We start from the raw sequence: 24,045 nt of genomic DNA, 5'->3' as shown, positions 1-24,045 counted from the left end.
AAGTTATGAGTTGATTCACATCAACAACAACATTGTTTCCATCCATCTTAGTGTGAAGAAAACTAGCTCCCAGATAGCCGAGTGTGTGTGCAGTGATGGACCGTGATGTTCTCTGTCAGGATGATGTCATTATAGTGACTCAGGGCCACTCCTTCAAAGCAGTTACTTAAGCCAGGGTGCATTGTTGGCCAGTTTACTCGATTCAGTCCATCAAGCCAAACATGACATCTTAGTGCACAAATTTGGATTTTCCTTTGCACCATATGGATAACTAAGATGCGTCCTTCATTTGTTTGATTCATTTATGTTTGTTTACCTGTGAGGTTGGCGCCAATCCCCCAAACTCTATTGCTATAATCATCATAGTGTTTAAGTCATTGTTCAAGCAAAAACGTGCTTCTCAAATGTGTTTTATATAATAGAAAATTAAAGAATCTTTGGGTTTAGACAAAAAATGAAACATAAAATGTGTTGTTTGTTGCTCTTATTTTAAAAGGTACAACTTACGAAGGCCGGACATGTCATGCAGTGTAACCCAAGGTTTTGACACGCTTTAATTATCTGTGCCTTCTCTGCATCCATGTCAGGTTTGAAGACCTCTGATCATATTGGCTCCACGGCCAGCCAGGTGGCCAATCAGGCGATAGCCAGGCTCACTGAGGAGGGAGACCAACAGTGAGACTGGACGACCCTCTTACCTCACCCGCACCGCTTCACCCATCCCACTCCATCGTCACCACCATGTCTATACCCAGCGGCAGCCCAGAGAGAGAGGGCTCCAGTGGGGCTCCCCCTCAGCTAGAGTGCCCTTCTTCCCCTCCCGGCATGGACCCAGACCCCCCATCAACGGGCAGCCCAGTGCTCAGCCCAGACTCATCTTCCCATGATGCACTGCTGTCAGCGCCGGCAGCCTCCCCGGCAGACTCGGAGAACTTGAGTCCTGATGAACTGGAGCTGCTGGCCAAACTGGAGGAGCAGAACAGGTGAGATCAGTAGCTGTCCTCGTGTTAACGAGACAGTTATTATAGATGTATTGTAGCAGGTTCAACCAGTTGCTACTGTAAGAGTATGTTGTATGTTAAGTTTAGACTTCCAAACAATTGACCATTGTCCATTCAGCAAGCCTGTTAAGCTTTCTCTGCATGTTTGGAGGGTTGTGTCTTTTTCTTTCTAAAAAACACTAAGAACTGATTAATATGCTCTTTTTAGCAAAAGTAGTGTCTCGTGTTTTCTCATGTGCAACATTGCATGCCCACGGACCCTCCTAGCTGGTTACTTTTTCACACCGGTTGGCTACTACGTATCCGTGTGGACCTGATTGCTGCACACAGCCTACCTGTACTTGTTAGGCGATAGCTTTAGATAAAAACTAAAAACTGTTAGCGTTATAGCTTACAGTCTTAAATAACACTCATGTTAACACTAGTAATTGGTGACCAACCAACGTTTCTTACTGCCCCACTATTCAAAGCAGCCTACAACCAGGCCTGTGAGGATGCTAACTTTTTAGCTTCAGTCTTTTAGCACAAGATCAAGTTTGTAGCCATCAAGTACATATTTATGTCCCCTTTAAAGGGTTCTGGTTTAAATTCAGGGTCCTTCGATCAACATGAGATGGTGTCACATACCCATTTACAAACTTGACATTTAAATGAAAAACAATCAACTCTAATAAAACACATCTTATAGATGATTTTATGTGTTGCTGTTCACACTTTGCATCGATGACATTGGATCGTTGATCACTGAATCCAAAGATCGATCCAGATTGATGGATCGTTACACTTATAATTTTAAAACTAGTCCGTTAGAAACGTTAAAATAGTCAACAGGAAACAGTTGTTTTCAGTTCATGGCGCTAACGTTAGCTCAGTTAGCTTGCTAGTTACAGTTGTTACAGTGGGCAGGTAGGTAGGTGAATAAGCAAGTTTCCCTAAAGAACCAACAATGAACAAGAAGAGTCTATAAACTGTATATGGTTGACGTTTGGAGTGAACTCTTCCGATCAAACAAGAACACAAACTCAAGAATAGATGAAAGAAGAGACAAATAGGTCAACTTGCAAGTGTATTTACAGTTTGACTTCAGCTGCAGACGCTGAAGCTCATAACATAATGAGGTTTGAAGTTAGCGTCAAAACAGCGACTAACTAATGAGATGGTCTAATACAGGAGATAATTAGAACTTCATGATGGGGGATAAAGAAAATACGATCTCCAGGGGAAGTTTGTGAAATGACGACAGTAGTACAGGTAGATAGATTTTCTGTGTTAAAGCCAAATATTGTGCAGCACATAGCAACCACTGATATTACCGTCCTCAATTGATTACCTCAAAAATAAATAAAATAAAACAGTAATTAACAGAATGTTTCCTTAGAGACCTTTTTAATGAATATTTCCCTAATTTGAAAGAGCACATGAAAAATATCAGATACCGCTGTCTATTTGTGAGACTTAAAGTGATACACGACTCTAAGACTGACTTTTAAATGTGAGAAGATTGAAAACGTGTATTTGGCTCGATATAACTTAGCATGCAGATATCCCTGGTCCCAGTTATTTCTGGAGAAATAGGTCAATACTGTATTTTCCAACGTTTAGACACAGACCACTTTGGGCTTTGTCGTTAGTCAACGTGTGCATGCACCCAGTTTACTGCAAAATACATTTGTGTGAAATGACCACAAGCTGATGTCAAGTTGACCCAGGATCATAAGTCTGCTTGCCCCACACTCACAACACTACACTAGATAACAAAAAGTGGGTATGTCGGTTAGTGTTTTAGAAACCACTGAATAGGTGAGATTTTTTTTTTTAAATCTCTAAAGCAAGCCTGGACGCTGTCAGTTTTTAACTTTTCATATCTTTTTTGTTTTTGTAACTTTGTACATACAAACAGAAGAACAGGCCTCTAATCATTTATACACAGACAGGTCATGACCCCGAAACAGAGAAGAAATAAAGAAAAGCATTAATCAGTGTCTGTTTCCTGAGAACAATCCCATTTCATCCAGTGTTTGTCATACAGTGCATATCACTGCGATAGCCTTGCACTGATATCATACATGTAGCCTAGATGCTTCTACATGGCCTCATTTAAATGTAATGTAATCACCTGGTTTCAAAGTCATGTTTTGGAAAGGGACTTTTCTATTGAAGGGTGAGGTTTAATCCCTGAGTTAGATAAGGTTTAATCCCACACAATGAGCAACACCAGATTCTCCAGGGGAAATGTCTGTTCACATGTTTGTATCACTGCACAAAAATACATTTATTTTTGTTTAGACTCAAAAAGACAGTAAATCCCTTTTTAAAGAAAAAAGGTAGCTCTGTGGAAGAAGCCACATCCTGTACAATTGTTCCACCATCATGTGTTTTATCTCTGCTTCCTGCTCTCCCAGACTCCAAGTGATACAAGGTTAATTTAAAAAAAACAAACACTCTCATATCTGTACGTGACATATGAAGAGCCAGCTGCTGGTTAGCTTAGCTTAGCATAAAGGCTAGAAACAAACAAGCAGTGACTCACTGGCTAAGATAAAAGGCTGCAGCTTCATATTCATTGTGCAGACATGTGTGAGAGCAGTATTGACCTTCTCATCTTAATCTCAGTGCAAAAAAAGAGCTCATTTTCCCCTCCAAACTGTTCCTTTGACTTATTTTTATTTGTGAGAACGAAAAATGTTCTTCCGTATTAAAAAAAAATAAAAAAGACTATCCTCATATTTACTTTTTTTGTTTATGTCGTTTATGCTTGCTCAACATCCAACTCTAGAATGTCTATGCCCATAAAGTAAGCACGTTAATAAAAAAATGTTGAGATAGGTTGAAAGATATAAAAGATTGATAAAATGGGATGAGTTAAAGGCCAAATGATCCCCTCCAAAATAACTTTAGTCATTAGTCTGACCTTGTGCATAAAGGCTTTTTTGTTGCTTTTGTCAATTTATAATTCTAATAGCCAGCTGTGTGTGAAATATCCTCACGTGTCAGCCTGACTCTGTAGTTTAAGGTAACAAGCCCCGAGGCTTCTGGTGCCTCTGCAAGGTTGTGCACAAACTCTGCTGATTGTCCCAATGTCACATCTGCCTCAGCTTCCCTGTCACTCTCCAGTGTGTGTGTGTGTACCTGCTCGTATAAGACAAACACGCCGCCTGGAGTCATGTGCCTCCCCGTCTTCATAAGCTGTCTCCTCATGCAGGCTGCTGGAGGCTGATTCCAAGTCCATGCGGTCGATGAGCGGTTCGCGGCGCAACAGCGGCTCCTCGCTGGTGTCCAGCTCCTCGGCCTCCTCCAACCTGTCTCACCTGGAGGAGGACACCTGGATCCTGTGGGGCCGCATCGTCAACGAGTGGGAAGAGTGGAGACGCAAGAAGGACAAACTCCTGAAGGTGGGGACTGGATATTTGAAAAGATAAAGATAACTACGTGGTTTTCTGAAGATTGAGTCATTGAACATAATTAAAAAAGAGAACATAAATAAGACGGTTATCGGCCTCCTCGTTTTGTTTTCACATCTTGTTTACTGGAACATACAGAAGAAAAGCTCTGTAAAGCCCTGACTCATTGCACCTTTTATGCAGAGGCTTGTTGGGCATTTATATCCGTCCATTTTTATCCATAAGGTCACAGTGTGCGTCCTTTTTTAGGCATGTGTGTGTGTGTCAGAAGCTCAGTGTTGTCTGAGAGCCCCGTTTTTTTATTTTTATTTAATACAATACAATACTAAATCTGATTCCACCAATGGCTTTAAGTTGCACTTCACCAACACGCCTCTCTATTCACCCGTGTCTTTCTGCGTCCTCTGTGACGAAAAAGAGGAAAACCCCGGGGGAGGAGAAGATGGATGAGAGGAGGGACAGCAAAACGAGTTAGGGCGAAATGGAAGAGCAGACAAACCAGGCAAAATGCCTGCAAACTCTACATAGAGTTTGGCTTTAATGATGATGATGAAAAACATGAGTAGGTGAAGGATTGATGTTTCATAACGCAGCTAGTGGATGTAATTATGACAGGATGCTAAATTATCCTTGTAAATCCATCTATTTATAATCCCGTAATTGATTCTGCATTCTCTTCACTCTTCAAGAGATGCTTAAACTAAAATCCCTCGCCACATAACAGAGCAAGGTCTCTCTCTCTCTCTCTCTCTCTCTCTCTCTCTCTCTCTCTCTCTCTCTCTCTCTCTCTCTCTCTCTCTCTCTCTCTCTCTCTCTCTCTCTCTCTCTCTCTCTCTCTCTCTCTCTGCGCCCTCCAGGAGTTGATCAGGAAGGGCATCCCTCACCATTTCCGGGCCATCGTCTGGCAGCTGCTGGGCAACGCCACCGACATGCCGGTGAAGAACCAGTACTCCGAGCTGCTGAAGATGTCGTCCCCGTGCGAGAAGCTCATCCGCAGAGACATCGCCCGCACCTACCCCGAGCATGAGTTCTTCAAAGGCCAGGACAGCCTGGGGCAGGAGGTCCTCTTCAACGTCATGAAGGTGAGCACTGCGGCATCTCACATCACCTCAAGGTCTGGACTTCTGAGTCCTGATATTCAGCGAGGTGAGACTGGTGTCTGTCGGAATCAATGTATTTTGCTTGTATGTGTGTTTAGCCAGTTAAATGGTCGTTTCATTTGCCGTGCTGTGAGTGACTTGGTAGTTTCAGCTCAGATTATGATCTGCTCCTCTGGTTCTGGTCTTTGGAGATATCGGCCTCACTCCATGGGTCTGTAGATTATCTTGAGTATCCGGGTCATGATTTCTGGAAAAGGTTTTTCAAATGTGTTTTTTTGGCACTTTGAGCACCACAAGCAGAGTGCTACACAGTTCCATTATATTTGAGAGAAGGCCGACATCCAACACTATGCGACTCTGACCAGCCCCGAGTTGCTCCGTGGGCGCCTCACGTTGTTAAATGCTGAAATTGAATTTCAATACTGGTTATGAGGCCAGGGACCTTTGTCATTCTTAAATTTCCTGACAACTTGCGACAGTTTGCTTTCTAATAAAGGCAAAGATAATGCCCCAACAATGTCTTTGAGAAGATTCCAACGAGACTCACTCATGAATACATTTATTTTTCATAGCACTAAACTAAACTCTATTGCCTGTCTTCAATTACTTCTTCAATCGTTTGGAAGGCATGCCCATCACAAGTTTAGAGGTGATGCTTGTTTTGTCAGAACCAACAAGTCCAAAACCCTAAAGATGTTCAATCAGCATGACAAAAGTAACAGTAATCAAATCAGCGTGCCATTTTGAAACATGTCTTCCCGCAGTCGTTCCGAAAAAAGACGCATTGAACTGGAAAGATTCAAATAGCTGTGATCAGCATTTTGCACTTGCCAGTGTTTCCTTCCTAATGTCATTCTATTCATGAGACCAAATCTGTTGGGAAACATAAAATGTGGAGATTTGTTGTTCGCAGTCGTGGAAACAAGCTCGTTCCCCGTTTACACACCAGTCATGTTTCCTGGTGGCTCAGCGCGGCAGGAAAGGGACCTCCGGTGACTTCTTCGTAGCTGAATGCTCGGTCTGGATTACAGATGTCATCTGTGCTGCTTTCTATAAATACATCGCATAGCAAATGTAATGTGTGTGTGTGTGTGTGTGTGTGTGTGTGTGTGGTTTCAGGCATACTCTCTGGTGGATCGAGAGGTGGGCTACTGCCAAGGCAGCGCATTCATCGTTGGTCTGCTGCTCATGCAGGTAATGATCGAATATTGCGTCTTTAAAATGATCTATGATGAGGATATTTTGCCAGGGTCGGTATACTACGTCTGAATCACCGTAATCAGTCCCTCTAGATTTCTCTGATTGCTACAACCACAGACAGTTGATTACGTTGTGGGATTTGGAAACAGTTGCAAGGCAATAAAGTTGTCTCTAGAGGTGAAATATAAGAGTCAGTGTATAATAAACTGTTCGACATAAGCAATGTCTAATTTGTACCTGAAGTGAGGGAACTTTACTCACCCGTGTCCCCTCCTCCCAGATGCCCGAGGAGGAGGCGTTTTGTGTTTTTGTGCGTCTGATGCAGGAGTACCGTCTGAGGGAGCTGTTCAAACCCAGCATGGCCGAGCTGGGCCTCTGCATCTACCAGTTTGAGTATCTGCTACAGGTACAGAGGAAGCAGGAGAGTCTTATCCACAAACACGAGGCTTGCAGCGTAGCTTTCCTCCACAGAGGGGCAGCAAAGCATTCGTTTTTATCTTCAGCACATCACTTTCATTTTGTCTGTCACTCGGGGCATGAAATCATCCTTTTTTCTTCGCCTCAGGAGCAACTTCCAGAGCTGAACGTCCATTTTCGATCCCAGAGTTTCCACACATCTATGTATGCCTCGTCCTGGTTCCTCACCCTCTTCCTCACCTTCCTCCCCCTGCCTGTCGCCACGCGCATCTTCGACATCTTCATGTATGAGGTAGGAAACATTTTGAGTATTGGGATGTGTGTATATTCGTTTTTTGTAATCTGTACTCTGTATTCAGTCCACTGAGCTCACGTAACATCTAATATGCCACCTGTCTGTAGGGCCTAGAGATTATCTTCCGCGTGGGCCTGGCCATCCTGCAGTACAACCAGACTGACCTCATTCAGCTGGACATGGAGGGCATGTCGCAGGTAAGCAGCTGCAGCTGTTGCTGCAAAAATGAGTTTCATGTGTGGATTCAGCCACGAGTCCCGCTTTCCCTTTTGCACGCGAGCTTCCTGAACTACAGATCTGCTCTGATTAAAAAAATAAATAAATTAAAAAGAGGCTTCAAGCGGTTACACTCATTAAAAAACTGAAACTGAAACCAGGAAACGTTCGGTGGGTGATGGTGTAACATGCTTGTATATCAGGGTTTTATGTGAGATTAAACACTGGCCTAGTGTTTTTACACTTTGCGAAGCTTGTTGTTGCCCAAACCAAACTTTGTTTTTCATGATCTGCATGCACTCTGAAAAAAACCCACCAAATAGGTGAATTCCATCTTGATTTGTTTTTATATTATCTGATTTCTGATAACCGATGAAAATCTAAGAAACAAAGGTTTCACCTGTCAGAAGCTTGTTTCTCATTTCTTTTCTCTCTTGATTTTGGGGTAAAATTCATTATAAAATAGGGCTGCAACTAGCTATAGTTATTATTGTCATCATTTATAATGTCATTTATTCCCTTGATTAATTGTTTGATTAATTTGTTGATAAAATCATAAAAAATGGCCTTTATATTTATTTATATACAACAGTCCAAACCCGAAAAATTCACTTTATCGTCATATAGCACAAAGAAAATCAGCAAATCATTTGAGAGTTTTTGATTGAAAAATGAATTCATCCATAGACTCAATTTCTTCATCGTGCTAATGAATGAATACATGAACTTATTGTCTGTGAACCTCATTTTATCAGAACCATCGTAGCTCCAAAGATGCAGCAGCCGATTGCTCGACACAACGCAGGGCAGACGCTCTCCTTCATTTCCCTAAAATGTGCCTGCCTGCTTCTGCATGAAATATGAATGAGCGTCTCTGTCTCGCGCTCTCTAATCTCGTGTGTGGTTCCCTCCGGGTCTGCCAGCATTTTCAGAAGGTGATCCCCCACCAGTTTGACAGCTGCACAGACAAGCTGATCCTCAGGGCCTACCAGGTCAAGTACAACCCCAAGAGGATGAAGAAGTAAGAGCGCTTGTTACTCAACTAGCGACTAGTAAGACTGTGAACAGGCTTTACCGTTGCCCAGTAGGATTTGTACTGCAATTCAAATTATAATGGAGCGCCAATCTAAACCTTTAAATGTTGAGGTAGCATTGCATAATCCTGTGTTGTTTTTGTGTATTTTTTCTTTTACCAGACTTGAGAAAGAATATACCACAATCAAGAACAAAGAAATGGAGGAACAAATTGAGATCAAGGTGTGGCTACTCAGCTGTGTGTGTGTGTGTGTGTGTGTGTGTGTGTGTGTGTGCATGATGTGGATATTACTAATGCTTTTAGTAGGATTTAAAACATAAATAATATGATATACATATATATAATATATCTGTTCTGCACCTCTCTCCCACCTCGCTCTCTGCTCAGAGGTTACGCACAGAAAATAGGCTGCTGAAGCAGAGGATTGAGACTCTGGAGAAGGTAAGAGATGGGTTTTAATTCTAAAATGAATCAGGTTTGTGCATTGACACGAAACAGACAAATTGCTCAGCACAGGACTCTTGGCGTTTTGATCAGATCTAGTTAAACACTGTCACGAGATAACGCTGTGGGTTTAAATTGTTGTTAAAGTGTGTGTGTGTGTGTGTGTGTGTGTGTGTGTGGGGGGGGGGGGGGGGGGGGGGGGGGGTTTGTGGGTGTCTGGAGTTTTTTATCTTCTCCTCTCTGAAACACTTTTTTTCCTTTGTGATCTCACTGCCGACTCTTTTTTTCTTCACACGCTTCTCTGAATCTGTTTCGAACAATTCCTCTCTCCTGTGGTTCCGTTTCTTGCTCTTCCTCTCGGGCTTTGTTGTGGTTTATCCTCCCTGGTGTCTCGCTGTCTTTCACTCTCTCTTCATCTCTTTATTTTTTCACCCTCTTCTTCCTCCCCGTCGCTGCGTTGTAGGAGAGTGCTGCTCTGGCAGACAGGCTGATACAGGTAGAGTACTGCGGACCACTTTCCCACTGACCTCGCTGTCCTCTGACCTACTCGCGTCTTCCTCCTCCTCTTCCTCCTCCTCCTCATCCTCTTCCTCTTTCAGCTCTCCTGCACTGCTTCTCTCCCTCCTCTTAACATCTACCTGCCAAAAGTGCATGAAAGAATATTGTTGAATATCTGTTCAATCCACAAGACGGTCCTGTAATCCCTGAATGCATGTAATGTTTATCCATGATGGAGATCCTAATACGGTCTAATGAGGTTGTATCATCCCTGCATGTGGCATGTAAAGGGTTATAACTATTACTCCTATTATTGCTACTCATTTTCATTTAAAATACACCTTATCATTTATGTGAATGAAATACCCTACGTAGTTAGACATTTTGGGAAATGCACTTTTGCGCTTTTGCTTTCTTGCCGAGAGTTAGCTAGATAAGTAGTCTCTCGTGTCTGTACACTAAATATGAAGCTACCATCAGGGGGAGGTTAGCTTAGCATAAAGACTGGAAACAAGGAGAAACGTTTAGCTTGGCTCTGTCCAAACGACGCATTGTGGTTTTATGGTGTGTTTAAACAAAAGAGATGTCACATGTTGTTAGTGGGCTGTTGCGGTGCTGTTGGCAGATTTTTTTGTTACACTTGCACAAAGCCAGGCTAGCTGTTTCCCCCTGTTTCCAGTCTTTATGCTAAGCGATGCTAACCAGCTGCTAGCTGTAGCTTTGTATTTAATGGACAGCTATGAGAGTGGTCTCAATCTTCTCAGCCGGCTCTCTACAGGAAGGCAAATAAGCAAATTTCCCTAAATCTCAAACCTTTAGGGCTGTATCTGCTATGCACCATGCAGCACCTTAAGCGTGATAACGTTCCCTAGATGCTCAGAATGACCCTTTTCCCTACATTGATATACAGTCTGCGTTTCGGAGTTTAAACTCCACAACTGATCTCGACCCTCTGGCCTGCTGTTCCAGGGTCAGGTGACGAGGGCGCAGGAAGCAGAGGAGAACTACGTGATCAAGCGGGAGCTGGCGGTGGTGAGGCAGCAGTGCAACACAGCCAGCGAGAGCCTGGAGAAAGCGCAGGACACCATCAGAGAGCTGCAGCAACAGAAGGTAAACGCCAACCCACAGTCTGTGCACAAACACTGTGGGAGCAACAGAAAAGGATGGTTCCAACACAGAGACGATGACGGCAGGCAAAATGTCATTTTCCCTCACATATATCCAACAAGAGATTCATGTAGTTTCTCTCTAGGCGGAAACAGTTCATCAGCATTTCTTTATTTGGTGATGGTTCATGAGGTCAACTGGTAGTTAAATGATTCCAAAAGCAGCCCTGCTTTGTGTACATAGGTCCCCCATAGGTCTGCCTATGCAAGATTTTTTTTACAAGAAGTGGAGGTACTCACACTATGATGTCACCCATTGGTTTGTGGACTGCCGTTTTGAAGCCTAGAGTACGGGATTCTTTTGCATAGAGAAGTGACACCAGAGGTTGGAGCTGAATGCTAAATAAGATTTTTTTAGGCGACCAAAAATGTTACAATTAACCTTCATGATGTTAAAACACTCTGTGAAAGGGTTGAAGTTGTAAGATGAAAACATGGACAACTCTCAGACCGGAAAACGCTGTAGTAGCGGCCTGTCAATCACAAGGTAATCAAGCCCTAAAGCATACGCTGCTTTATCTTCTATTTTACTGTAAGTGGGACCAATTTACTGAATGCACATCATGCTGTATTGATTAAGACTTGAAACTAGAGATTTAGACCATAAACTCATGTCTACAATGTTCACTGAGGTAATAAATCAAGTGAGAAGTAGTGAGAAGTCATTTTTTTATAGACATCTTTACAACCTGAGGCGTCGCCCCCTGATGGACATTAGAAAGAATGCAAGTGTAAGGCACTGCAGCATTGGCCGTCTCCTTAGACTTGAATGAAGGTATTAAAACAAATTTCCGCTGCGGAAAAATGTCTAAATGTGTGCAACACCAGCCAGCACAAAATAAGACCTGGTTGAGTGTGTTCAGGTCTGACACACAGCAGTGGACCAACTGTTACAGATTGACTCATTTACAACATTAACTTTGGAAAATGGTTGATTGGATACATTTTCATTTGCAAAGAAATGATAGAAACACATTACTTTACACTACCATTTACTTGTTTGCTTCGTAGTAATTTGTAAAGAGTCTCAGCCAATCAGGGTGTGCCAGAGCCCGATCTTTAGGGCTAAAGAGAGAAAGATTAAACACACAGGGCATTCCGATCCTTCCTTGATGTAATGCAGACCTCATTCCAGCATAGCCAGCCACAAACGTTAGTCTTTTAGGCCCTTTGCTCTGTTAAGGGTGATTTTCACCAGTCTGAAACAAAACCGAACAACCCTGTTTACCAGCCAGCATTCTTTTTCGTCTTCCCTTCAATTTTTATAGGGCACTGCTATGTACGGTGGTGCATCATCACCACCTGTAGATCCACAGAAACAAACAAAACGGGGACATAAAAAAACTCAAATAAGATCATTGCTCGTACCACTACTAGAATTTAGTTTGAATTTTTCCTATAGTAAGTGATGGTGTTAGCTTAGCTACATTCTGCTTTCATTGCCTTTATATTTTACAAACTCTGTGCTTCCTCCACATTAGTCAAACAACCGCTCCGTCAGAGGCACTTTCAAACACACCCAAGTTTGACAGCACAGCGTAGTAGCCCAACACAAACGGGACATTTGGTTCTCAGACTCACAGTCATGTCTCCATATGAAGCTCGGAGGAAATGAGTGATTTAATCATGAACTAACATTTCAAAGCTCACCGCCCTGAGACCGACGCAGTCTGTTAGTGTAAGGACACGCTTTGTGCTGGATTTAAAGGTTGTGGTGCTTACTGTCACTTAAATTGTTCAATGTTTACATCCAAAATAAGTTCAGTCAGCACTTCGATTTCATACAACCAGTGCAACCTCAAACAATGTGAATGTTGCAGCAGTCTGAATACATAGTATGGGCTGCACTGTGTATGACCTGATGAAGACCTAGAAGGTTGAAATCATACTTTAATAAATACTTCATCACCAATTTATTATCTTATCGGTTGGAATGTAATGAAGTACATGTACTCAAGTACTGTACTTAAGTACCAGTTTGAGGTACTTAATACTTCTACTCCACTGCAGTTCAGAGGGAAATATTGCCCTATTTACTCCACTACCTTTTATTTAACAGCTGGAGTTTCGGATTGCTTCACAAGATTTTATATTCGGAACATAAATGCATTTATAAAATTGAATCCTTTGTTTAAGTTAAACTAACCAACGGTATGTAGTATCGTTAAAAGCTCCACTTCAACAGTCAAATTGTACTTGTATATGAATGCATTTCTATGCTTTGAGTACTTTACATTTCTACTGAATTGATACTTCAAGTAAGTTTTGCAAAAAATACTTTAACTTGTAGTGTATTATTTTTCCTTTGTAGTACAGTTACTTTTTAAAGAATTTGAAAATTCTCTCCATTACTTGGCTTTGAAACATTTTTATATTCCCAGGAGACAGAGTAATCATCTGTGTGTGTGTGTGCATGATGTGTGCAGCTACTGTCTATGATGATGCTGTTGGAGGACAAATTAAATGGGAACATGAGACCACATCTTTTCTCGTGTGTGAAGAGCACAAAGGGGCTTCCGTTCGGTTATTTTTCACGAGTGCTGATGACTGATACAATATGTTAGTGATACAAAAGAGTTTTAAAATGGCTGTCCTGTTTGTCCAACCAAGGCGACAACCTCTGCTTCTGAAAAGCGACGCAAATGAGGACGTGCCTTATTCTTGCATTCTTTGTAATGTCCATCAGGGGGCGACTCCTCTGGTAGCAAAAAGAAGTCTATGAGAAAATGACTCTACTTCTCACTTTGATTTATTCCCTCAGTAAACATTGTAAACATGAGTTTATGGTCTCAATATCTAGTTTCAAGTCTTCTTCAATACAGCATGATGTTCATTTAGTAAATTATGGTCCCATTTAGAGTCAAACAGACCATAAAGCAGGCCATGCTTTGTGGTTAAGTTAATTGAAACATGTCGGTTGCCTAAAACTTATTTAGTGTTCTTTTGTACTAAAAAAGGCTTCAAAGCACCAGTCCACAAACCAATGGCTGAAGTCATTATATACAGTCTACGGTCCAACCACCACTTTGCTGACCTAGACAAAAACAAAACCTGACCGGCAGTCTTTACAAATGATAAGCAGTTAAAACTCACATTCATATCAGCAAATTACATTCTCCTGTGTGACAAAAGTAAAAACATGAATGCTGCGCACATTCACACTGAAGGAAGAGCAAGCAAATCGCGAATCAAGAACATCTTAATTTATGGTAATTTATTTATCATGCAGGTTTTTTTTGATCTGATGATGTCATTGTGACGGGTGATTTCATTCCAGCTCAGATCGCTGGCATTCATCAGCCACCAGAGTTCACACACCTCCAGACACTCACAGTCCTCTTTGATAACCAAGACTGAAAGGCACGAAATGACAAATCAAGTCTTTTACGCACGCTATGTACTTGCCATATTTCAAGCTTTTGTATTTTGCCTGGTAGGAAAGTGTTTTTCCACTCAGCCCTCTCTGACTCTCTCGGCTGCTCTCACACCCCTAACTTTGCAGTTTAACTTTGATGTGGTGACATGAAAATGTACAGTAGCTCTGAGACAGTGGGGAAGCTTCATACCCACTTCATTTTAATTCATTCGCTATTCTGAAGTTTGGTTACTATTCAGACATTTACAAAGTGCTGATAACAAGTCAGTTGAGGCAGTTTAAAACAGTTTGAACAGTTTACCATTTTTGACAGAAATGAGGAACAAAGCAATAGCTCTTGTTTGTATCTCTGGCTGCAGCATCAAATGTATTGCGGCACGTTTCCGGCTGCCTTCCCCAAAAACTTTTTCTTCAATGTCATCCCTCAGAGGAAAATGGCAAAGGGCATGCCGGGATCCAGGAGTGCATGACTGTGTGTGAATACGCAATTAGCATCAGCGGAAGAGACAAAAGACAGAGACACAGCAGCAGCTCGTGGCAGAATTCACAAACATTGACTCACTGTGGTTCAAAGCTGAACTCCTACTGTCGTGACTACTCACTCCATCATCTGCAACCAGCCTGCATATGACAATCACACTAAACAAACAAGGCCAGTCGGCTCCTCCGTCCAACTAATGTTCCCAGTAGCGAGTAAATATCTGTATGCCAACACAATCGTGTCACATCACGTAGCTTTTGTAACACCAGCGATGTTTGTTTCAGTACACGGAGCAGTTTGTGAACAATCTGCAGACCGAGCTGGAGCAGTCCAGGCTGCGCGAGGCCGAAGTGCTGGGAGCGCTGAAGGAAATGCAAGACAAAGTCCTGGACCTGGAGAAGGTGACCTAACCGACACTCATCTTCGTGTGTGTGTGAGAGAGAACAGTGTGTGTGAAAGATGAGCGGTGACGAGCAGGCGTGTGCAGCTGCGAACGTGTCAAAGATCATCTTGCCGCGACCTCGACTTAAGGCGCTCAAGTGTTAAAGTTACTCCAAACAACGGCCTATGTGACATTTCAAGCTTTCGGTTTTACTTCACAAGGTGTTGAGACACAACAGCTCTGCTTCCTCCTGATAAAGATTTTACTGTAACGTAAAGCTGACAGATAGGCCTCTGGCATTGTTCGCTTCTACATTTACGATGCGAAATATGAAACCTACCGACTTTGGTAATCTCCCGACTTTACAACAGGTCGTCGTGACCAAATACCTGCACGACTAACGACATTTCGATCGGCCTCAAGTGTACTTTGTTTAGTGCTAATTAGCAAACATTAGCATGCTAACACACTGACCTAAGATGATCATACATGGTAATATTATACCTGCTTGACATCAGTAAGCATTTAGCGTTATTGTGGCTAAGTAGAGCCTCACAGAGCCGTTGGTATGGCTGTAGAGTAGACTAATTAATCCTTTTTAAACTGTAAACATTGTTTTCTAATCCAGAGAAGCACGTGTCTGCCCGATGAGAACAACATGGCGGCTCTGCAGGAGGAGATGAAGCAGATCAAGCTGAGGGAGCTGGAGACGCTGCGCTCGTTTAAAGAGATGCAGGACGTCGTCACTGAGCTCAACCAGCGCTGGCAGGTAACACACACACACAAAACTGCTGTCGTTTTGTCCATAAAGTGTGTGTGTGTGTGTGTGTGTGTGTGTGTGTGTGTGTGTGTGTGTGTGTGTGTGTGTGTGTGTGTGTGTGTGTGTGTGTGTGTGTGTGTGTGTGTGTGTGTGTGTGTGTGTGTGTGTGTGTGTGTGTGTGTGCGTGCAGTGTCAGGAGAGCTATACACCTGTGCTACTCTCTGTGTTTTCTGCAGCACCACATGTCCCGCGGCAGCAGCACGGGTAGCGGGGGCGGCCACTGGAAGGAGTCCCCGAAGAAGAACGCCATGAATGAGCTGCAGGACAAACTGATGACGGTCCGCCTGAGGGAAGCCCAGGCTCAGGCTGAGCTCCGAGAGGTCAAACTCAAAGCTCTGCAGCTGGAGAGCCAGGTCAGTCTGTCCCAGAGGGCACACAAACCCTGTAAGTCCTTTTCTTACATGCACAGATATGTGGATGCAAAGGTCAATGCAATTCCAAGATGGCACCATAGGCTCTGGTGGGCATTTTCCACAATTTTCTTACATCTCACAGACTAAATGATTCGTTACTGTAATTAATCAGGAACAAAATCCACAATTTGAATGATGAAAGCAAGACTTTGTTGGAGCCCTCCTCACCCTCCTCCATTTGACTTCCCTGACTCCAGAACCAGATCCACAGCAAGCTGATTGGTCGCAACGACCAGGAACGCTCTGCCCTGCAGGACAAACTCCAGATGCTGGCCAATCAGAACAAAGCTCTCCAGGCCCAGCTCAACGAGATGAAAAGGAAGCAGACCGAGTCCGACTGCAAGGTCTGGATGGAGAGGAGAGAGAGAGAGAGAGAGCGAGAGAGAAAAGGAGTTAGCAGGAGGGGAGAGATGTAACGGGGAGAATGGATGGGGAGAGCATCATTTTCCTGGTCCAGCTTAATGAATCGTAAAAGATATTTACATACAGTAATAAGACAAAACGGAGAAAAATCATACGAAGAGCATAAAAAGAGGGAGGGAATGATGGAGAGGGGCGGAAAGAAGAAGGGAGGACCAGATAGATTTTGTAGAACAGAAATAGAAAATGTTTCAGGAAAAATAGCAGAGAAATGAGTCTGACTTTAAATTCTGGGAGTCATATTCAAAAAAGGACCGAGATGTAAGAGATGTAGGACAGAGCAGGATGTTGGCGGACGGAGAGAGACTGTTAAATCCATCACTGAAATCCAACCTGTTGTCAACCACATGGCATCTTCTCTCTCCCCTCATACATGCAGAGCAAAGAGGAGGTGATGGCGGTGCGACTGAGGGAAGCAGACAGTATGGCTGCCATGGCTGAACTCAGGCAGAAGGTTGCTGATCTTGAGATACAGGTGTGTGTGTTTGTGTGGTTATGTGCCTGTGAGGATTGTACATACCTAAAATGTGTGCTCGCATGCGGATGATCGATTCAACGACATTGTAACAATAAAGAAACCGTGACTTTAACCATCGGTGTGTAAAATGTGTTTTTACAGAAGGAGGAAGGGCTGATCCAGGGCCAGCTGAACCACTCAGACTCCAGACAGTACATAAACGAGCTGCGGGACCAGATCGCTGAGCTCAAGAACGAGGTTAGACGCACACACCAAACGGCAACGTTTGCTGGATTTCATTTCATAATGAATAACGCCAAAACATTTTGTGTCACGTGTCGCTTTTGAAAGATAAATATTGCGTCAAAAGGAACAATTTGGTCTTTCTCGTCTGAAGCTGAAACTGAACGGGGGTTTGCTTGGAAACCGATTGATTGATCGATCCGCACCAGAGTACAATCAAAACGGACAAAATGTTGGCTCGTGAAAGCGGCCTTAACCTCACCTACTAAGTTCTGATTGGTCAGTTGTTTCTCCAACCAGCGGATGCAGCCGCTAAAAGTCACAACAAGAGATGTTTGAATGTTTCAGCTAGCAGAGATTCGTTTGTGCCAGAAAACATTTGCAGATTCTGAAATCCGACCCAGTGATGGATGATTTCAAATGTAGTTCAGAGTCTGCAAAAGTTTCTTGTTTGCTTCCAGAAACTATTGATATTTCATCTTCGATGTTCTTATGATTTATTAGGGCTACAGCAGTATAATGTTGACGATATGATCTTTGTTGACTGGTGAGTTCTGCTTCCAAGTGGCGTGCAGACATGAGACATACACAGTGGCTGTAGATACATGCAGCCTTGCCTGTCACCACAGAAGAATCTTGTCATCTACATGCAGCCGCACAACAGACACCACTTCCACCCAAACACCCGCTCAGTTGTGTCGATGTCGTTCTTGTAAAGAGGAGACCACTGCTGTATTCTCATCACTGTGTTCACGGTGAACATTAATTCCTTAAAAGATGAACAAGTGTGTGACATTCAGAAGGTTGGGGAGGGGGGGGTTCGCAACATGTCTGGCTTTTGCAGACTGTAGTTCACCCACTTTGTCGCTGTCGGGTTAAAACATTATGGCCACTGGAGTTTTTCTGATTTCCACAGTTTCATGGGTTGATTAAAATTCAATGACCTGTCTGGCTTATGAAGATCCCCCCACCTGCCAAACAAACACTCAGGGTTTGTTCATTCAGAGAGTTGCAGTGCGTGACTAGGAGGGAAGTGTTTAAACTTGTGAGGGGGTGTGATGAGACTGCCCTGCCCTTTACTGCTCCTCTTTTCTTCTACTCTCCCCACCTCCTTTCTTTTCTTTTTTTTTCTGCATAGCAGCGGTTTTCTAAATGAGACCGAAACTTGCATGAGTACAGCCGAGGAAGCAGTGAACCCTTTAGAGAAATCTCAGTAAAGTCCTCTAAAGAGATCATCTTACGGTTGAGTCATAATACAGATTCCACGTAATGCAGATGATTTCACACCTTATGAAATGACACTGATATGAATTAACCTGCTTATAGTGCAAAAACAAACTGGCTTGAAAAAGGACTTGTGTTCGTTCTTTTGCTGTAGCTTGACGAGCAGTCAAAACATTTCCATTGGTTAACCACCGGTTTCCCCTCCCCTCTGCCCGACAGCCAGACAGCCGAGTGTATGATAGGGGGGGAGAAGAAAAAACCTCTGAGATTTGTCATGAGTCACTGTGGTACATGTGCAAGGTTAACACGCAGACGGCGTGCAGTAGTCGATACAAGTGTGGCGGCAGCTCTTCTGTCAGGCAAGAACAGCCGCTGTAGTCTGACAGCTGGACAGCAGCAACCAGCAAACGCACCCTTTTTATTTATCATGTATCAGCTCTAAAGCTGTAAAGACCCCTCTGCTTTGTTTGCATAACCTCAAATAGAAAGAAGGAGTCAGGTCAGTGGGTTTCACTGAGTAGGTTTCTTTTTCACACCCAACAACCTGTTGTTGATAAAAAGTCCCAGCACCTGTCATGCAAAGGACTCATCTAACAGATTTAACACATTTTATAGACTACTGAACCATACATAGTCTTTTATTACCCAAGGATTCCCCTGATGTTCCCCTGATGATGATGTTTTAGCAAGTCAGCTGAGAGCTGACACACAGATCTTGGTGGAGGGAGTGTTCTTTAAAGGTGACAAACACAAAGACCATTTAATATCTGCACACTGCATGGATGTACGGCCATACTATCGGGTTTCCATGGAAACACGGCATCTGCCGTCATTATGTCATCATCGTTACATGTTTTGCTGGGAATAAAAAATATAATAATAATATAAATAAAGCAAGAAATATGTATTTTTAACCAGGCCTCACTCGTCCATTTTACTTTTGATTGTGACTCCAATTTAAATATATCTCGATGTATTTCTTACGATGACATTGATAATAAAAAGCCTGTCGCAACCTATTCCCCTGTGCCACAGAGCTCCATTGTTGTCCGAAAGCTTATGGAAACACATCAGTGACCCACACTGTTGCATCTGACAACGTGTTCATTACAGTGAACATGGGCGCTGTACTTTGAATGGATCGCACATGTATCGTCCTGCTGCTGGAAATACTCACTAAAGCACTAACTGTGTATTAATCCGCCGTCTAAAATAATCCCCCACAATTTACTCCTGTTTGAGTAACATTTGCTACTACTATTTCTTCCGAAGCAATGAATGGGTTAAGTGCCACAGACGGGTAACGAACACGTTGTTGTCGTTTTTTATTTATGGACAAGAAAAAGACACAATAATGCCTTTTTAAATACCACTGAAGTAAAGACAAAACCTAAAGTAAAGCCTTCCTCTTTGTATTCAGATCAGGCAGCTGCGAGGGCAGAAGGCGGCCCCCAGCTCCAGAGTCAGCAGCGGAGGAGGAAGTAACAACTACCAGGATATGTGTCTGGCCAGCCCTGCCTCCGCTGAGGGAGACTATCTGAGCTCGGACGAGGACCTCCTCCCCAGCCCGCTGCCTCCAAACGCCCTTTACCCCAGCCTGTCCGGCACGTGTCACCCGTCTGCCCGCCTCGACAGCGAGGGCAGCACGGACAGCGAGGCGGAGGAGCGGGCTCTGACACATCCGGACCCACAGCAGCTGTACGGCGGCATGGTGTGCGCCGAGGCGCTGGACAATTGAGACCTGGAGAAAGGGGGTGTGAGGGTTTCATTGGATTTGTTTGAGCTAAAGAGACGCTGGCGCTCTTCAGGACGGGTCTGCTACTGTAAAACTGGGGCTGTATCATCCAATCCAGTCCTCCTCCTCTTTTCCAGTGTTTACCTTTTAACTTGATGCACACATAGCGGCATTGATTGGACCCCTTCTGATCATCACCACTCATGTTGTCTCTCCACTCCTGTTACCGTCTCCTCCACCTTGTTCCCCCACGCTGTCCCGTCCTGTGTTCCCCCGACCGAGAGGGTAACGTAAAGCCTCGCTCCTTGTTCCCTCGTGTAACTGCGCCAGAAACCATCCGAACACAAAGATATGACACGCAAACCAAACAAAAAGGACTGACACTGGACCAGCAAGATTCTTGTTGCCTCTCGTTACTCTACATCTACCACGGGACACTGCTCCCGCAACCGTGACAAAGGAGTGAAACCTGGGTAGAAAGAAAATGACTCTCCCTAAAAACTGAGTGACAGACACTTGACACACTGTATGCTCCGTCTACCCTGATACGACTCTCCTTCCTTCAGAGTTAAATCTCTTTTCCCTTTTTAAGCTCTCGTTAGGAAGAAACGCACAAAAAAGACACAACGTATATCAGCCATCCATTTACCTCTCAGTAGACCATGTGTTTAAAAGAAAACAGGTGGTGAGGATGAGAAGAGAGAGAGGTGCAGTGTAGGGATATGTACCCATCAAACTGTAGGGATATCACAAGATGGCATTCATTATTGTACTTAACATACTTTAACATACTAAATATGTGTGACGCCAAGCGAGTTAATGCAACAGTTCATGTTAAACGTGTTCACCATAACCCAGAGAGGAAGGAAGGAAGAAACTCGACGTTGCCAAATCTTTTTTTTGTTTTTTTTAATTATTTATATGTTGTAATTTATTTTGATATTTTTTAATATATTTTATATATATCTATATGAAACTATAGGAGTGTAGAGATACCGACAGAGGCCAAACTTTCTACACCGTCCTTTGTGCCAACTAGTCGTCTGTTACAGGTTTACTGTGACACCCGAGTGTTTCAGAGACGGAAATGTGCTGCTATGATTTTGGATTATTTTTTTTCTTTCTGTTGTTGTTGTTTTTGTTTTTGTTGTAATCTTTGTGAGGTGAACATGCAACCTCCATGTTTGACCTGATTCCTCCCTGGAGATTCTCAACATTCAGCAACGATGGGAACAATGTTCTTCCAAACCGAGCGTGATCATTGTTTACGTGCGAGTTAGAGGAACAGTTTGACATTTCAGGACATTCATTTGCTTCCCTGCTGAGAATTACATGAGAAGATCGAGACCTTTCTCCTGTCTGTCTGTTAAATATGAAGCTGAAGCCAGGAGATAGTTAGCGTAGCGTAGCCACGCACAGTGACTTTCTGTGTCAAGTCACAAAAAATCCAGCACGTAAACTTACATAACTCTTGGAGTCACTGCATTGTAAAGTTTCATTAGCACAAGTACAACAAACGATAATAGTCTAATGTCAATTACAACTGCAAATACAATGCAATATCTACCTTAGGTTCGCTAAAATTAGCTTAGCATTATAAGCTATTGGGCATACGAGACCAAGTGAGGCTGAAGCAGCTTGTAAAAAAGTAATGCGCTGTGATTTGTATGTAATGTAATTAATTTTAATGTAGTTCACCGAATCGGGAACCAGGACAGGGGAAGTGGTATCAAGAGCGAGGAGGTCAGGGTCCATGTCCAACAAGACCAAACCCCCCCCCCCCCCCCCCACTGTTTGTGCCAGAGTCAGCGGTTATTTATTTGACATGTAACTTCTGTACTTTAGCAACGCCAACACCGTGTAGGTACTTTAACCCAAACCACGATCTTTCCCAAAACTAGTTGTTTCCTGTGAAGACCGAAGTTTAGATTGAAAAGACGGTATGCATGTAACGAGCTAAAAAACATTAGCTCGTTACATGCTGGACATTTCGTAGGAGAATGTGGGGAAAAATGAGGAATGACTTTTCGTAAGATATCATACGAACGGTTGGATGAGGATACGTTCATTAATTATTGCTCAAGATTTAACCTTTGGACGTAGCCAGGCTAGCTGTTTCCCCTTGTTTCCGGTCTTTGTGCTAAGCTAAGAAAACCGCCTCCTGGCAGTAGCTTCGTATTTAACAGACGGACACGAGAGTGGTGTCAGTCCTCTCAGTGTAGTTCCCAAAATGTCAAACGGTTCCTTTAATTGTCAGTCCCATACACGCCAAAAGAAACCCAGGTAACGGCGCTGATCTGGAATCCCCAGTTCATGTGCTCATATCACTTTTTGACAGCTAAAACTGCAGCATGTGGGCCAATGAAAGTGGAGGGAGCGGTTCATATCCTAAGGATGCCAACAGGAGAGTGTGTGGGTGGAAAATATTTTACATATCAGACAATAATATATTCTGTGTAGAGAAAAAGAGGGTGTAAAATGTATGACGAGATATGAAATATACAAAGTAACTGGAGCAGAAAGTATATGGATAAGATTTAAAGCTGTGTCACTGTCAGTCAAGTCTTGCTGAAGCTGGTGAGTGTGTATAGTTTTATCAAACAGGGTGTCACATGGAGAGCAGCAATCTGCTTTTTTGCACTACAGAGAAAGTGTCTGCTCATGACTTTCAGCCGTGAGAGATGGTGTGGATGAATGGATTCGAGGTGGGATCATTTCTTATTATAGTCCGCTCTTCACATTGACGTTATCGGAGCTCCAAGATTATCCGTCCCGACTTTGTAATGGGCTTCACTATTCTACGGACTGATGTTGTAGGACTTTGTCTAAATTCTCTAAAGGCCCAATTTCATTTCTAGCGTCGTTGTGCAACACAATCGAAGGAATGGTAATGGTGAGAAGTATTGCTGTCCTCTGAGAAATAAGGAAATTGGATCTTCCAGTGATGGCCATCGAAGAGCTAAAGAGGATGTTGGTGTGCCCACCATACTGTTGCAAATAACAGCCTTTTAGTGGTCATTGGTGGGTGTAGCAACTGAGATCTCCACACAGTCTTTGGATATCGTCTGACCAAATGAACGTTGGTTACAGTTGAGTTCCTTCTAATTCTGCCATTAAGACCATTCTGTCATATTTATCTATTTGATGCATTTACTTTGCCTTTCTACGCTGTAGTTTTCATTGTTAACAGAGATGTCCATCTTCCCCTTGAGGGATTCAAAGGATTGACAAGAAAAGAGTGATGTGATGCGCAAGGCATCGTCGGACAAAGTCGGACCATGAGTCTGAAAACATTGTTGACTGTGTTCTGGTGCTGGTGTGCTCTGTCAGAATGGCTTCAGCCGTCGCCAGATGCACCACGACTGAAATCTTAAGGATTGTTTGGATTTCAGTTCAACAATTAAAATGCATAAAGTAATTGTGAGAAGGACTGAGCATCCCAAAATGAACCCCAATCTGGATTCCTTCAACAACACATCTGTACACTGCTGTTCAGTGATGGTGCTCTGTTCTCACCACTGGCTAAATACAACGAAATCTACTGTGACGAAACATTTTGATATGCTTGTAAATTACTTTTGAATATGGTACTAGCTCTCATCGTTAACATTATTTTTTTATAATTGCCATCAGTACTTTGGTTCCTCCTGCTAACAGCATTACATGAGATGATAAAGATTAAACATCGTATAACGTGCCATAAAGGTAGGTAGGTTTACA

At 43.1% G+C, this 24,045-nt stretch overlaps 1 protein-coding gene across 1 annotated transcript; it reads left to right on the top strand.

The window, feature by feature from the left end:
* Positions 1 to 741: 741 nt before the first annotated feature.
* evi5l (ecotropic viral integration site 5 like) lies at positions 742 to 20,328 on the top strand (the record flags this gene model as incomplete). Its single annotated transcript, XM_079160397.1, has 19 exons — positions 742 to 983; positions 4,204 to 4,393; positions 5,260 to 5,484; positions 6,622 to 6,696; positions 6,983 to 7,108; positions 7,268 to 7,411; positions 7,522 to 7,611; positions 8,554 to 8,651; positions 8,827 to 8,887; positions 9,054 to 9,107; positions 9,574 to 9,606; positions 10,578 to 10,718; positions 14,916 to 15,032; positions 15,642 to 15,782; positions 16,010 to 16,186; positions 16,444 to 16,590; positions 17,046 to 17,141; positions 17,286 to 17,381; positions 20,011 to 20,328. The coding sequence occupies 19 exons, from the start codon at positions 742 to 744 to the stop codon at positions 20,326 to 20,328; spliced, it is 2,571 nt and encodes an 856-aa protein (XP_079016523.1).
* Between the last annotated feature and the right edge of the window lie 3,717 nt (positions 20,329 to 24,045).

This window comes from Pholis gunnellus, assembly GCF_910591455.1.
Source record: "Pholis gunnellus genome assembly, chromosome: 5".
NCBI lineage: Eukaryota > Metazoa > Chordata > Actinopteri > Perciformes > Pholidae > Pholis > Pholis gunnellus.
The sequence above is the reverse complement of the archived record's forward strand: the minus strand, read 5'-3'. Positions and strand labels throughout refer to the sequence as shown.